The sequence below is a fragment of the Tetrao urogallus genome (assembly GCF_951394365.1).
Source record: "Tetrao urogallus genome assembly, chromosome: 2".
In the NCBI taxonomy this organism is placed as follows: domain Eukaryota; kingdom Metazoa; phylum Chordata; class Aves; order Galliformes; family Phasianidae; genus Tetrao; species Tetrao urogallus.
The window spans coordinates 75,345,225-75,359,768 of NC_136814.1; the positions used below are offsets into that span (position 1 = coordinate 75,345,225).

Genomic DNA, 14,544 nt, shown 5'->3' on the forward strand with positions numbered 1-14,544 from the left:
TGGACTCAGTGATCCTTATGGGTCCCTTCCAACTCAAGGTATTCTATGATTCTGTCATTTAAATATAACAGCCACCAAATGGAATAGGTAACTAATATAAACTGGTTATAAGAATAATGGCTTTGCAGTGATCAAATGCATTGAGGAATGGGAGACACAGCTATTTTTTATGTCTTTGAACAGCCTCCTCTTCTCTATTACAATGGCGGAGTCAGTTGTCTTTACTTTCTGGTGCCATGTCATTAGCACAAGGCTGCAAGGTTTTAAGTATATTTATAGATCAAAGTCAAAAGCCAAACACATTTACAGTTTGTTTTATTTTCTGCTGTTGAATTTAAGAGTTGCCCTTTAAAGGAAGACATCTAGGGTTGTTAATTTAATGCTAGACTCATCCAGTTTATTACTGACAATTGTTCACTAATGTGACTTATTTTCTTGTAGAGAAACAAGGTCTGTAAAGGAATAAAAAAAACCCAAATGCTGAAATGGAGTCAGTCTCAGAGATGAAAGAGTTCAGGAAGAGCTTAACACAAACATCACTGCAGCATTCAGCTTCTTTAAATTCTGCACATGACTGACTATAATGCATAAAACATGCCAGCAAGCATTTACCTCATTCTCTGTTGAATCAGGAGCAAAGGTCCTGTTTCATTACAAATGATCTGCATAAATCTGTTTTGCCTAAACTCTCAGCTCCCCCTTTTTAAAGAGGATCAGGTCTCTGATCCAGTTCATAGCACCACAGCAGATAGCTGGGCCAAAATTAAAAAACAAAAAAAAAGAGGATGGGAAGAACAATACAGTATTACCATGAGACACTTTGTTCTGTGAAAATATGGCATTACTTGAAGATAATGCTAATGCCTGTTTAGCAGGAGAGGGTACTCTTTATAGCCTGATTCAGATATCACCTGATCTAGAAAGTGAAGGGCAGAAATCTGTTTTTAATATGTAGCTCCAAGTCCAAAGTAATTTTCCAGTTTTAATGAAGAGGCCTTCATTTTGTACAAGTGGGAGAGTCCATACTAAGAGCTATACTCCAGACAGTCCTATCTTTATTGCTTCCTTGCAGCCCTTTGAAAAGCAGAGTCACCCGAGTTTCAGTGCTGGCTGAGACCCTAGCTTTGGTGGTGCTGGGAGTGTTTCAAGCCAGTTCAGTGGTCTGATGTGCCTGAGACATGTGCACCCCGGCTCTTTTGAGTTATCGAGTTTGCAGCCCTCAGAGATTCTCTGATACTTTCCTCTGGTGTTTGCCAGCAACTCTTTGTGAAGGTACTCTTTACAAATACCATAAACTACAATTTTCTTTTTCTAGGATTGCTTATCTTTGGATAACTTGTATGCATTTTCAACCATGACAGCTCCCACTATAGCTTGGCAAGAATGTCCACGGGTTTCTGATATGGATTTGTCATGCTTCCTCACCTGGAGTACCAGGTGAGAAGTACAGATTATTCATTTCTAATACATATCCTGCACCTATCTGTGTTATTGTAAAGACTCTGAGGTAATTTCAACCTTGGAATCCCTTAAATATGTTGTGAGGCAGTGCCCAAGAGTAAAAGTGCTCCTTTTTTAGCAAGGTGGACAACAACTGAGAGATTGACAAGACAAGAACTTTGAGATTGTCTTTGCTCAAGATCTTCTGCATTATGATTTGGTTCTACTGGCAAATAAACTAGAGAAAAGAAACAAAGAAGCATTACAGTATCATGTGCCAATGTCTTTCCAGTATTGTACCTTCCTCTTCCTCAAACACAAAAGCTACACAGGGCTCTTTTCTTGTGTATTACATCTAATGGTTAAGTTTGACTTAAAGCAAAATTGGCATCATGTTCATGCTCACAACCATATCCTTCCAAGCAAGAAAAAGGTGATATCCAGGTGGTCTGCCAAGATTCACTGTGAAGACTCAGAGAAGAGAGGATACTGCCTGTTGTGTCCTCACCTCATCTCCTGGTTAAAAGCCAGTTTAAAGAGAAAGGGAATGCACAAGTAGAGCATTATTGCATTTACATTCGTGTTTGACTGGCACCATCTAAGAAGACTTCTGGTTGAATTAATGTATTACCAGCACCTGCTGAATAGTCAAGCTAAGCTCTAAATTCAGAAAAAAACAATTAAGGAGACATTGTAGCTAGCTGACCTGAGTTAACCAGTGCTGGAATCTTGATCCCTAGGTGCAGCCAGTGAAAGCAGCAAGTCAGGAAAAGCAAGTAGCTGTCAGAAATATTAGACCTTAAAGGAAAACCTTCAAGAAATGCTGCCCAGGGATATTTAAAGCTATGTGTGTAAACAAAGACTTGTGTAGATCATTTATGAAGTCAGCCTGGGAACATAAAACAATAGGTCATTTGTGGAGCAATATTTTTGGAGTCCACTCCCTCGCCTTTTTCTCACAACAGTCAGCTGTAAAAGTTTAATGTGATTGAATGCTCTGGTCAGGTCACCTTTCAAAGAGCTCAACTGCTCTTATTACAATGATCATTATCTTCAAAGTCTCTTAATTTCCTTCCCATTTAGAAAGGAAGTCTTTATGATATAATAATACATAGAAGGTGATTTTCCTCAAAGTATAGGAAAACATGCATTCTAGCAGAGATCACTACTGCTATTAGAAATATCCTTCATAAATGAGAAATGAGATATAGAAAGTTATCAAACAGTAAAGTTCGGACCTTCTTCATACAGTGAGGCTCTTCAGGTAGAAGTATAGAGCAGTAAACAGATTTTATGACTGAGATTGAACCATCTAGTAAGCTGACCTGCAAAAAAGCATTTTTCTGCAGGCAGACAGACCTAGTAGCACAGAGGGAATGTTACAGAAGGGCTTTAGGTGCTCACAAAGCAGCTAAGTGTACTGTCATCAGAGTCCTAGAGCTACAAGACATTGCAAGATTCTCCAAGGTGAGGTTTAAGGGTGAAGGTCTCAGTCACTGACTTTCACATCCTTATTAGAAGTCAGAACTGTGTATAAATCAGGTTTATAAACCTCATAGTAAAGATGGACTACCAGAAACATATATAGAAGTAAAGAGACGGTTAACGCCTTATTTATAGAGTCAAAATAGTTCAGATGCTAGCCTCAGGGTTAGACCACTCTTTTTCAAACCTAATATTTGCAACACTTGACAAGCAAGGAAAAAAGTAGCAAAACAAACAGGCAAAAAAAACCCAGAAAATCAAGAAGTGCTGTGGGATACCAAAGGCAGCACAGGGAAGGGACTGCACCTATAGTGGCTAAAAGCAGTGATACCCAGATCTGTTTAGATCAGCTAATCTGGCATCAGCAGTCTGAGGTCACAAGAAAGTGTGAGAGAAGTAAGGAGTGGAGCTCAGCTTTGGCCAGCAATTGCCCATTTGCAGCAAACTGAAAGTGCTTGTGCCTTTTGAAAATTCATCAGAGAAGGGGAAAATGTAATATAAGAAAAATAACGGAAAAATATATTGCTCAGATATATCAATGTGTAGGACTCTCCTCTCATCACTCAGGAAGTTGGAGTCTTAGGGTAAGTATAACAGAAGTGTGCAGCTATACACTGAAAGAGTCCAAGAACGTGAAACAAAGGCAAGAATGAGTAAAAAGCACAAGGCAGATGTGCTTTTAAGAGAAACCAAAACAAAGTGCTAGAGACAGGTATAATAAAGATCAAGATAAATAGCTAATCAGCCAAGATTTGGTCAGGCCATGTCACAGTTAGGGTACAGCGGTTCTATTTACTCTTCTACTTGGAATTAGCTTTTTTGCCTTTATTAATCAGGCTGTTTATCTGACTCTCCATTGGTTCACAGTCCAAAGAAAGCTCAGGTGACACACTAACTGCTAGTCACATCTGGATCTACACTGGATCTGGATCTACACTGGAGGAAACACAAGTTTTTTCACTCCCAACAGAGTTTCTTTTGGTGTTGTTGGCTCATTCTTCCTTATAGTAGTTGTCCTTTATCCAGTCACTGCTGTAATTTCCAAAGGCCAAACTCTCCTCTACGTACCCCCAGCACACCCACATAATGTCTCTGTTAGCCAGCATTAATGCCAGTTGCTCCAGCACTTGCACCTCACGCAGCCACTTGATGAACTTTGTGCTTACTCACTGAAGATCGTTTACCCAATCTGTATTTTAATTAGCAGCAAACGTAATACTGGACTGCTGCTAACTAAACACAGCAAAAGAAACTGCACCAGTAACCTAAATCACAATTACCCTTTATGTATGAGTATATGGTACACGGATGCATGGACAAGGCATGCTCACTCTGCTGTTTGTTGCCCAGGAAGCTCTGCACTCATTAGCTGCCTGACACACACACAGAGTGTGCACTCACGCTGCAGACATTGCTCACATCATTAGTCTGTTTCACGCTTCATTTCTCCCTGTAAAGCACTTAGAGGTTTCACAGTCTGCGAATCCTCCTTTAAAGATATTGCAGATCTCTTCTGCAGGCCTTTGAGGAGCTAATGAGCAAGATGTCTTTAGTTTATTAATCAGCTCCTTATCAGACACACTCTGCAGCTCCCTACTAGTTCAGCTGCTCAGCTCCAGTAATTAGACAACACACGTTTCAGTCTTTCACAGCAGTGCTACAGACAGAAAGTTTCACTGTTCCAGGACACAACAACTATGGTATTTCTGGGAATTTTAGACAGATCTTGAATGACTAATAGAGATACCCTGCTTTCTATATTATTCATGCAGATCCCTGTTCTAGGACACACTCACCCATCAATACATAACATCAGCAGTGCCATAGCATCCAGATGTTATCTTTATTTGCCTCACCCAGACTAACAGTCAAAAAGCACGTACTCATGCTCAGTTTGATTCAGAATGCAAGTAATGTGGGTAGTGTTACTTTTCAGACAACAGTCCTTCTCAAACAGCAGCAAAATCCAACAACATATGCAGTCTCTGCTTTACACAGTAAAAGCCTTATGTGTATGTTCAAAATGCCAATTTTTATTAGCTACCAATAGCTTGTGCACTCACCAATTTCACCAGGTAAATATCTCACACGCAGAAATCTGTAGATCATGAAAAGTTGACTTTTTTTTTCCCCAGTACTTAAGTCAACAATATTCATCACAAATATTGTGCAATGATACAACTAGAAGGGAGAAAAAAATCTTTTAAACTCGGCTTAGGTAGATATATTCATTTCTAAAATACTTCTATGAAATATTGAATAGTATTAATTACAAACGGTCTCCATGTCCAGCACTCATCCCACAGCTAACTAGCCTGTCTGTTCATTTGTGTTGCAAAGGCATTCACTGATGCCAAGCTGTGGTTCCATCCATCTCCACACAACCAAGCATTATTAAGGTTTGCTGCACACAGCCAGGCTTAAGAGGACAAGCTGCTCCTAAGCAGAGCCATTGCAAGTGCACGTTAACATTTGAAAATTGTAAAAAAAAAAAACAACATGATTTTTCCTTTCCCAAAAGACAAGGAGAAGTGATACCACTGCCCAACTGCCCAGGCTATTATGAACTATGCATACACTGGCAAATACGTTGACCCCACAGCAGGCCTGCCACGTGTATGTGTACAGACACAGCTGACCAGATCTCAGGTCCCTGTCACCTGGCTCCAAATACACCCCCAGGGCTGTAAGCTAGGAAGGGCATAGGATATGCCCTCACAGGGATGCTTAGCCTGATCTAGATGGCTGAGGGATTCAGGGCTAGCATGAACCACAGAGTACTCTTATCCCAAAGTGTAGACAGCCACAGTCTCTATCAGTCAGTTCAACTACAACTGCATCCCAGAAAAGTGGGCTATAAGAGAGAGTAACTGCTTTTTCTGAAACAAGTGCAAGTCTAGTAGCTCATTCTGAGGCTTATGACCTCACAGTCATAAGCAGTCAACCTTCAGATCTCACAGTCTCATTTCTGGGCTCTGACCTCCTGGTCCTCTGGGTAGTCAACTTTCATACCTTCCAGTCTCTCTAGCATCTGGTCCAAGCTTACAGCCACTTGATTACTTGGCTCCTATGCTTTTAATCCTGTTAGTTAGCTTATCCATCTTCATCTATAATCTATAATCTAGAGATTTATGCTAGCATAAGTGCCCACACAACGCACACTGCAGTCTCTCCAGTTGCTGGCACACAGCCCCTGTGGTCATTGGCCCAATCATGGCCCCAAACCTGCCAGTGTTGAAGCAGCATTTGAATTTTGGGCGGTCCTGAGTGGAGCCAGGAAGTGGATTTGATGATCCTTGTGTGTTTCTTCCAACTTGGAATATTCTGTGATTATATGATTTCTAGAGGTGGCTGTAAGCTTTTTGGAGATGGAGACCACCACTCCCCATTACTAACTGTCATAATCTGCTCACTGTTGAACCTTTTTGATGATCTTTAAGGTTCCTTCCAACACAAATGATTCTATCATTTTTCTTGTGGTGAAAGATTCCAGAATTCATAAGCATAAACTGCTGCTAGACCAGTTGATAATGTGAAACATCTAGGATACTCAGGAGAATCTGCAGAACCCTTCTAGAAAATCTTATGTGTTCTGGTTAAGAATTCTATTTCACTTAAAATTAAAAAAAAAACCAACCACAACCAAAAACTGGACAAATAAGTTAATGCACAATATAAGTGTTTCAAAATTACATCCAAAGAAGGTGGATGGAAGGTTTCTTCTTGCATTTTTAATAATGTACTTTCTTTTGTCTGCCAGCTGCTGTTCTGACTTCTCTTTATTCTGAACATAACAGAGGCCAGTTCCAGACCTGTCCTACCTCACTTCACTCTATCCGGGTACCATATTATTATGCAATAGTCTACCAGAACAGAATATGGAATCCAATTTATTGAAGAAGCAAGGGTAGGGTCACCTTGTATAATTTAATACAGAAAGTTATCAGATTCACCTGGTGAACTTTCATGGAAATTAATGGATAATTTCTCAGCATGGATTATCACTTCATTACTTAATATAGTGGTGATTATTTTTCTCTAAATATTATTTCTCTAATAAAAATTCCAAACACACTCATGCAATTCAGTGAACTGCAATGAATTTATTTTTCAGCATCACCTACTTGAAGTGCTGTTTACTCATGGCTGTGACCCTCATACTCTCAGTACCAGCTCTCTTACATTCATTGTCATTGCCTTCTGCCTCTTTTGGGATGTCCTTTGGTTCAAATGTTGTTCTGAATGGCAGAATAAAATCTGCTTGTCCCGGGGACAGGTTAGGAAAGGTTGCATCAATATATTTTTGAAAAGCTTGTCTTGTTGCTTGTATTTCAGTTTCCAAGCTGTCCTTCCAAGCTCTCATCCTTTCCAGTTTTTGTTCAAGAGCCTTTACCTGGTCTTCAGCTGTTCTCAGCGTAATCATCACCTTTTCCAGTTCATCAAGATGTACAGTCTTCAATTCTGTCATCTGTTTCTCCATTTCAATCTGCTTCTCTTTTTGTTTGATACTCAGGGCAACGTTCATCTCATTACATTTGCCTTTGTTTAATTGCTCTACAGTCTTACGATATAGCTCCTCAGCTAACATGCTTTCTTCTTTGAGCTGCTCTATGTGCTTTCTATTTTAAAAAGAAGAAAATCATGGTATGGAACACTTGCTATTAATGATTACAAAAAATAAAACAATTTATCTATTCCAAAAACCTTTCTTATTCAACTACAAATATACATGAAATCAAGACTTACATAGGACCTCTATAACAAAATTGAGTAATAAAAGAAGGCCACTGATGACACAGAGGAGGGTAGCTGGGTATCCAACCACAGAAGATTCTGCTTCTCCAAGGATTTCCAGTGATATTTTGATGATGATTGTTTCCAGATGAAAAAATGTAATTTAAAGCATTAATATTTCATGCTTCATCCAGGTCTCTCTTTAGGCTGACATTTAAGAACACACTCATTTTCAAACAGACTTTGAACAACTCTGCTCCCAAGTAAAAATGCAGTCTTGAAATGAAACATAGGAACTGATTTCTAAACTGCAGGTTCATCTGTAATCTTTTTTTAAGTTGTACTGAGAACATCTTTGTTTCAGCAGGTCAGTAATAAAACACGGAATTTATAACACAAAACTTTACGGGGCTGCTCACCGGAGCCGGCTCAGGGACATGTAAGGAATGATAGATCAGGCACCATTAAGGCTACAGAGCCAAAGAGTTGAATGTAGAGAAGATAATTTCTGCCCTCTGTTATTTTTCCCTCCACTGCTTATCTATGTGAATAAATTATCCTACACCCTACAGATCTCCTCATAGACAATTTTTTTTTTTCCCAGTTTTGCAGAGATGTCTTTCATGGCACAACAGGCCCATGAGCCCATTTTTCCAGTAACTGCACATCAGTCACAAAAAGCAAAACTTTTGGACCCCTGATTTTATCTGTGGTACTTGCATTCAGGAACAAAATAGGTTTTACTTCTGTATGTGGAGTCAGTGAGGGAACTCAGGACTTTTACTGGCCACTTGGCATTTCCAATAGCTTTTTTCTGAAGAGTCTTTCCCTAGAAGATCTGCCACATTGACATAAAGGTCATTTTCTCTAGCACAGCACATTTACCAGCCAAGTCAGGAAAGCACTAGGAGTACCTGTGCTGCATGGCCGCCTCACTCAGTGCCACCTCCCTCTCCTGCTTCCTGGCTTCAGCCACGGCTTGCATCTTCTCCTTGGCACACTCCAGCAGGGCACACCGCAGCTTGTGAGCCATGCGCTGCTCTGTGGCTTCAGTCTCTCTCCTCTGCTCCTCCTCCATGTACTCCTTCATCTCTGCCTTTGCCTTCCTCACCACTTCCTAAGCAAGGTTAAAATTAGATGTGAGCAGCAGTTACTATTTATTATTTAGTCATCTTCAGGCAAAGCCCAGCAGAACAACAGCCTTCAGGAAAACATTACGGGGCAATACAATGATTTGTTGTAAGGTTATAGGTTAAGAGTGGCCAGAGCTTAGTCAGCAGCTCAGGACTGTGGTGTAACAGAGGGAACTGTTTTCATCAGCTGGGAATTTTACATGGGGGTATTCACAAACTTACACTCTGCAATATGTACACTGCAAATATAAAAATTCTGGAGCTGTTTTTAAAATGTAACTAAAATCCTGATATCTTTATGACTGCCTGATGCCAATTCAGGCAGTGAAAACTGCTGTTTCAGTACCATGCTATCCACAGGTAGCATGTCCTCTGCTTCCATGCAGCTCTCCTCACAACACCAGGCCCATTGGATGTCTTCCTAAGACCTTGCTTTGTATTACTTAGAGATTCTCTGCATCTTTCATCACCAGTAAACAGGGCACTGAACTAATCTTGTCCTTAAAGGCATCATTCCACATCCATACAACATTCCATGTTTTATGCTTAAGACACTAAACATTCCCTGATATACTTTCTTCACAAGCTCACATGGCTGGTGACATGGTTCAGAGTGAGATGAAGTCTGGTCCTTGCTATGCTTGTCACCAAGATACTGCATGGTTTGGTAAATAAAGGTGTGAACAACACTATTCTTAGGTTGTCTGGATGGACATACACACACGTGGAATATCAGACAACTCAACCTATACCAATACACATCTGTTGCCATCTACAGGCCAAATCCCTGCCAAATACAACTACCCAGGAAAGCAGCTCAGCCCACCTAACTCTCTGCCCAATGACCTATGATGCTTTGCCATCATTCACATTTTTGTGGATACTGGTTGTTTGTCTACTGCTAAGAAGTGGAGCGAAAAATACTAGGGGCTGCCTACAAGAAGCCCAGGTAAAGCCATTGATGCAGAAAGGCAGCTCTGAGGCCACCAGCTGAAAGCAGTTGTCCTGTGTAGTTATTCTACACATGAAAGAATTTCCATCACTCACTCAGCGAGAGGCATTGTTGGCTGCCACTGTTTGCTCAGATAGATGTTGAGTAAATGTTCTGCCATCACCTCTCCAAGCTACAAGGAGCTAGCTCACATAAAATGAACTGCAAGAAAGATGGACTACAAAACCTGAAACATGTCCTCACCTCAGTTATAACTGCTTTTTCTTTTGTTTCAGCTGTAGAATTCTCTCTCTGCTCCCAAATCACAGGAGCCAATTTTTTCCCACGCAAATAATACGTATTCAAACCCCGAGCGCTGAGCTCTACAGAGATGTATAACAAGCTTATGGTATGTAATTGAATGGTTAAACACGAGGAACTGAGCTTCTGCCAGCTATTGTCAGCAGATGCCGTGACAGCAAAAGACAGAGCTCCCTTGAAAAGTAGCTCCATAAAATGAAGTGAGCTCTGCCAGAAACTTAAGACCACTATAAACTTCACTGCTTTTCTTCTTGAAATGCCAAGCACAGTGCTGTGACAGCCTGCAGTACAAACAGCCAGCTATTTAGTATCTTGTATGCAACAAAATACACAAGCAAACACTCAGGCAACTCCCTGTGGGCACCCCATCGGCTGATGGAAGGCAGTGCCAGCAGTATGCAGCCTGCTAACACAGAGCAGGGAGTAGGGAACCCTGCTGCCTTCCCCTCTCCTCACACAAATCTCTGGGTCTTCTCCCAGATATCCAAACAGCCATGTAAAGTATGTGCTAAATGTGTATAGAAATACAAAGCTGCAGTTGGCATGCCTTATTTAGAAATACACATATGCTGGCAGTTTTCCTTCTCCTCTGCTGCATCATTTAGACTCCAGGTTCAGTACATCAGATTCAGTACATTTCCAGCTTTGATGTACACATTAGAAGAGATTTAAATTTAAGCCTGTGTTTAACTGACCTTAAGAAGTTCACTAATCAGCTTAAGTGGCTGGCTAAATGAGGGCCTTACAGCCAACTTCCAACAAGGTCCACAAACTTGATTCAATAAAAAAACAAAGCGAGATGTGCTGAAAGCAAACTAAAGATCCAGCTAGCTGAGAGCTGGAGTTCATGAATGAAGGTCCTGGATATCTCAAACATAAGAAAAATAACACATTTTTAACATAGACTGACATTCTAAGGTGTCAAAAAGATAATACCACCATATTTCCCATGTAAAGAGAGCAAACTGTTCCATACCCTTATTTCCTTCTCAAGTTTTAGTTTAAGGTCTTGTACAAACACACTGTAGTTAGCAGTTGCCTCCGTGAGAGCTTTATCCACTGCATCTTCTTTGTACTGTTCAGCCTTTAAAACAGATTATTATATAAACATGGCTGCTTATTATTAACATACTATTAAGACAAAGCAGAGATCATGTAATTGATTGTTTTGCATTTTCTATTTAAAAAAATCAAGGCAAATTAATTTAAACCGCATGGTAAAATGCATTTTGTTCCCTTTGATAATTTAATCAACAGCAATTCCTGTTAAGAATGTGCTCAATACAATAGCACTGAGCTGCCAGAGTACTAACCACTGCCTATATATATTTGACATGAAGGGCAGTTTCAGAATCTTACACAGCACTACAGGGAACAGCTTTACTAGCCAATAACTCTTGCATGCTTTAGAAGCTGTTTTCTGGCCAGAGGTAAAATTTGTTGCGGGTTCAAAGCAGGCTTTGTTGAGATCTGAAACTGTGGAAATATGTGCACACAGAAATATGTGCACTCAAAAAGCTGAACAAGGAATGAGCAGAAATTAATAACAGCTTTGTTGCCGTAACCTCTAAGTTGCTTATTAATTATTCCAAAGAATCATCACAGTTTCAATGACAGTAGTATAAAATAACTTACCTGACACCAAAGCTCAGCTTTCATTTTCTCAATGCGCTCTTGTATCTCTGCTTCCTTCCTTTCATGCTCCTCTTGTTGAATGCTTGCACCAATCTCTGTACAACCAACAAAAGAAAGAGGATCACACACAGCAAATAACCAGAATGCTGAAAACTCTGCCTTCTCCTCTCACTGCTTTGTTTGGTTCTACAGCTAAGTTAAACATTAAAAGGCTAAAACCCATGCAGTTTAATTTCACATACATTTACATGTAGGTAAGCATTTGGTAGCTTAGGTGGTTCCATGAATGCAGTAATACAAGTTGGTCTTTGAAAAAGGGCCTTATGGAATTAGGAGAGTCCTGGCTCAGAACTTAAGCATAATTAAATCCGCTTTCTGAAGGTGCAAATTTTAACATTCCAAAGCTGAGGAAGATTCTCAGATGCCTTCATGCTGCTCTTGGAGCACACAAGAAATAATGGTGTGGGTTTTTAGGTATTTGGAACAGAGCACACACATACAAAAAAATTCCTTTGCCTTTGGGGCTGCTGGACCCAAGGAAGGCCCAGGGCAGTGGTGCAGGAGCACAACTAATCCCTTCTGGAAAGAAGGAGTGGAGCAGCAAGAATTGAACCATGCCGCTGCCCTGAGCGTAGGATGGGGGTTGCTCCCTTTGTCAGCACAGGGGGTGGAGTCTAAATAAGATATCAGCACCACCATCTCCTCCTAGTCATAAAAGCAAGCAGGCAGCCCTGCTTGTTCAGGTCAGTCTTCAGCACCTAGGGTTACCCAGAAGAGAAGATGCTGGAGAGAGGTGGATAAAGTTGACTTCCTGCAATGTAAAACCCCACCTCAAAAAGAGGACTTCAGATCCACCCCCTTTCCTACTCAGTGTCTTGCCTAAGCATTGCCTTGGATCCCATTCTCCATGCATGGCAGGGCTGAAGAGTCACATATTCTTACCCTAAGTTATTAAGAAAACAAAAAAGGACCAGAGCTTTCAAACAGCCAGTACAGGGCTGAATCCCCCTCTTTCAATCTTCCATTCCAATCTTCCCCATCTACTTTACAGGTGGGCAGAGTTCTTTCATGGAGCTAACATGAAGTACTTGGAAAAGGGCAGAAGAATGAGACAAGGAGTCAACTGATTTAAATTAGCAAAATAAACATAAGTCCAACAATGTGGAAATCTGAACAAGAAGCACGTTGTGCCCTGGCTGCATAGCTTTTCCCCAGTTCATTATACTAGGCAGTAACAAGAAATAAGTTTAAAAAGAGTTCCTATAGCTTTCTGGACATGCTTTATATTGTATATGTCAATGCAGTTGCCTCCTGAGACATACCCAGCATTCACCCCATTCCTCTCAGCCCACTGACAATCTCCTGCTTGTTTAAAATAGAAACCAAACACACTCCTATTGCAACATGTGTTAATTAAAATTCACAACACAATTTCTACAAAACTTTATACCAGTGATCAGAAAGCTCTATGATAATTAGACATAGCTTATAAAGATGCTTCAGGCTTGTGTCAGATCCTCAAACATAGGAATGCGACCATATGTTTTCCTTCATCTTTGAGGTTACAATTCTGCTATGCCAGAAAAACCAACCCTCAGCTTTGGAGTGTTCCTACCAGCATGCTGTATCTTTCTTTGGAGCAGTTTGTCAGATGCTTAGCTCTTTCCTACAGTTAATATAGTGAATATGCTTCTTCACGTTTAAGTTGTGCTATGTGTAAGACAGACATAACATTGAGATTTAGGATGATAACTCTGCTAAAATAGCAGGATGAAAGACTCTTTTTGTTCATAATCCTATCAGTAGCAAAGGAAAAATCGGTTTTGACTGAAATAAGGTTTGAACTTGGCTCAAGTGATGGTCAACAACCAGATTCAGGTATGAGAAGGTGGGATTCAGGATGCAGCAGCCTAGCTGTAGAAGAATGAGGGAATGTTGCAAATGTCAGCCAAGTGAGCCTTACAAAACATTTGCTAAGACTTACAGCTAATTCTGCTGCACACTCCACTGTGCGCAAATCTGAATGCCTTCATGCACCACAGGACAGCTGACCCTGCCTCCCTCTGAATATGCAGGATCTAAGTGTATTCAGAAGGTTGCTGCAGTTTTCTTACCAAGACGTCTTCTCGAGTCTTGGATATAGAAGCACTTTGAGTTTTCCTAATTCTCAGGGTGTGAAGCAAGGCTTTCAGAAACAAACTCACCCAGTATATCACGATGAGTGTAGTACCGTGTCCTGAAAGGTTTATACTCCCGAATCCGATCAAAAGTAGCGTTAGAAGGTGGCGGTGGAATTATTTTTGAACATACAGCGCAGCAAACAAAGGAATCCAAATCTGTGCTTCTAATCATTGTGGTGCGCTAGTACTTTTCTGCAACACGGTTACTGAACTGTCAGAACTCTACTTTGGATAGTTCTCTTGCTTGCAGGCTAAATCCTTATTATTGCTACAAAAAAAAAAAAAAAAAAAAAAAAATACATGCAAGCCAGGGATGAATGAGAAGCCACTGATTTCTACCAAGTTACTGGAAATGTTTGCCTTCAGATTGAGATTCACATGCTGCCAGCTCAGTAACGCACAGAAGATGCAGGCAGATGAGAGAGGTTTGTGTGAAGTGACCCCTTCCAGCCCTGGTACAGCCCCCCGCATAGCAACTGTTACCAGGTGGGATTCTGTGCTCACAGAGCTTGCCTGGTAATAGTTCAGCAGCGGCACAGCAGGCTTTGGCTTTGTAGTGCAACTTTTTGTTGCTGGATGTCAACAATTTCCATTCAAACCGTGTATTCGGAGGAGATTTTAGGAGCAGAACAATAGCTACTGCTTCAGATGTCTGAATCACGGCATTCTGTTGCTGCTATTGGTA

The 14,544-nt window shown here is 40.7% G+C and overlaps 1 protein-coding gene across 1 annotated transcript; it reads right to left on the reverse strand.

The window, feature by feature from the left end:
- Positions 1 to 7,045: 7,045 nt before the first annotated feature.
- Positions 7,046 to 14,031, reverse strand: LOC306944267 (uncharacterized protein C6orf163 homolog; the record flags this gene model as incomplete). The annotated part of the gene is made up of 5 exons (XM_079532750.1): positions 7,046 to 7,544; positions 8,574 to 8,776; positions 11,021 to 11,128; positions 11,680 to 11,774; positions 13,884 to 14,031. 5 exons carry the CDS (start codon positions 14,029 to 14,031, stop codon positions 7,046 to 7,048), a joined length of 1,053 nt encoding a protein of 350 aa, XP_079388876.1.
- Between the last annotated feature and the right edge of the window lie 513 nt (positions 14,032 to 14,544).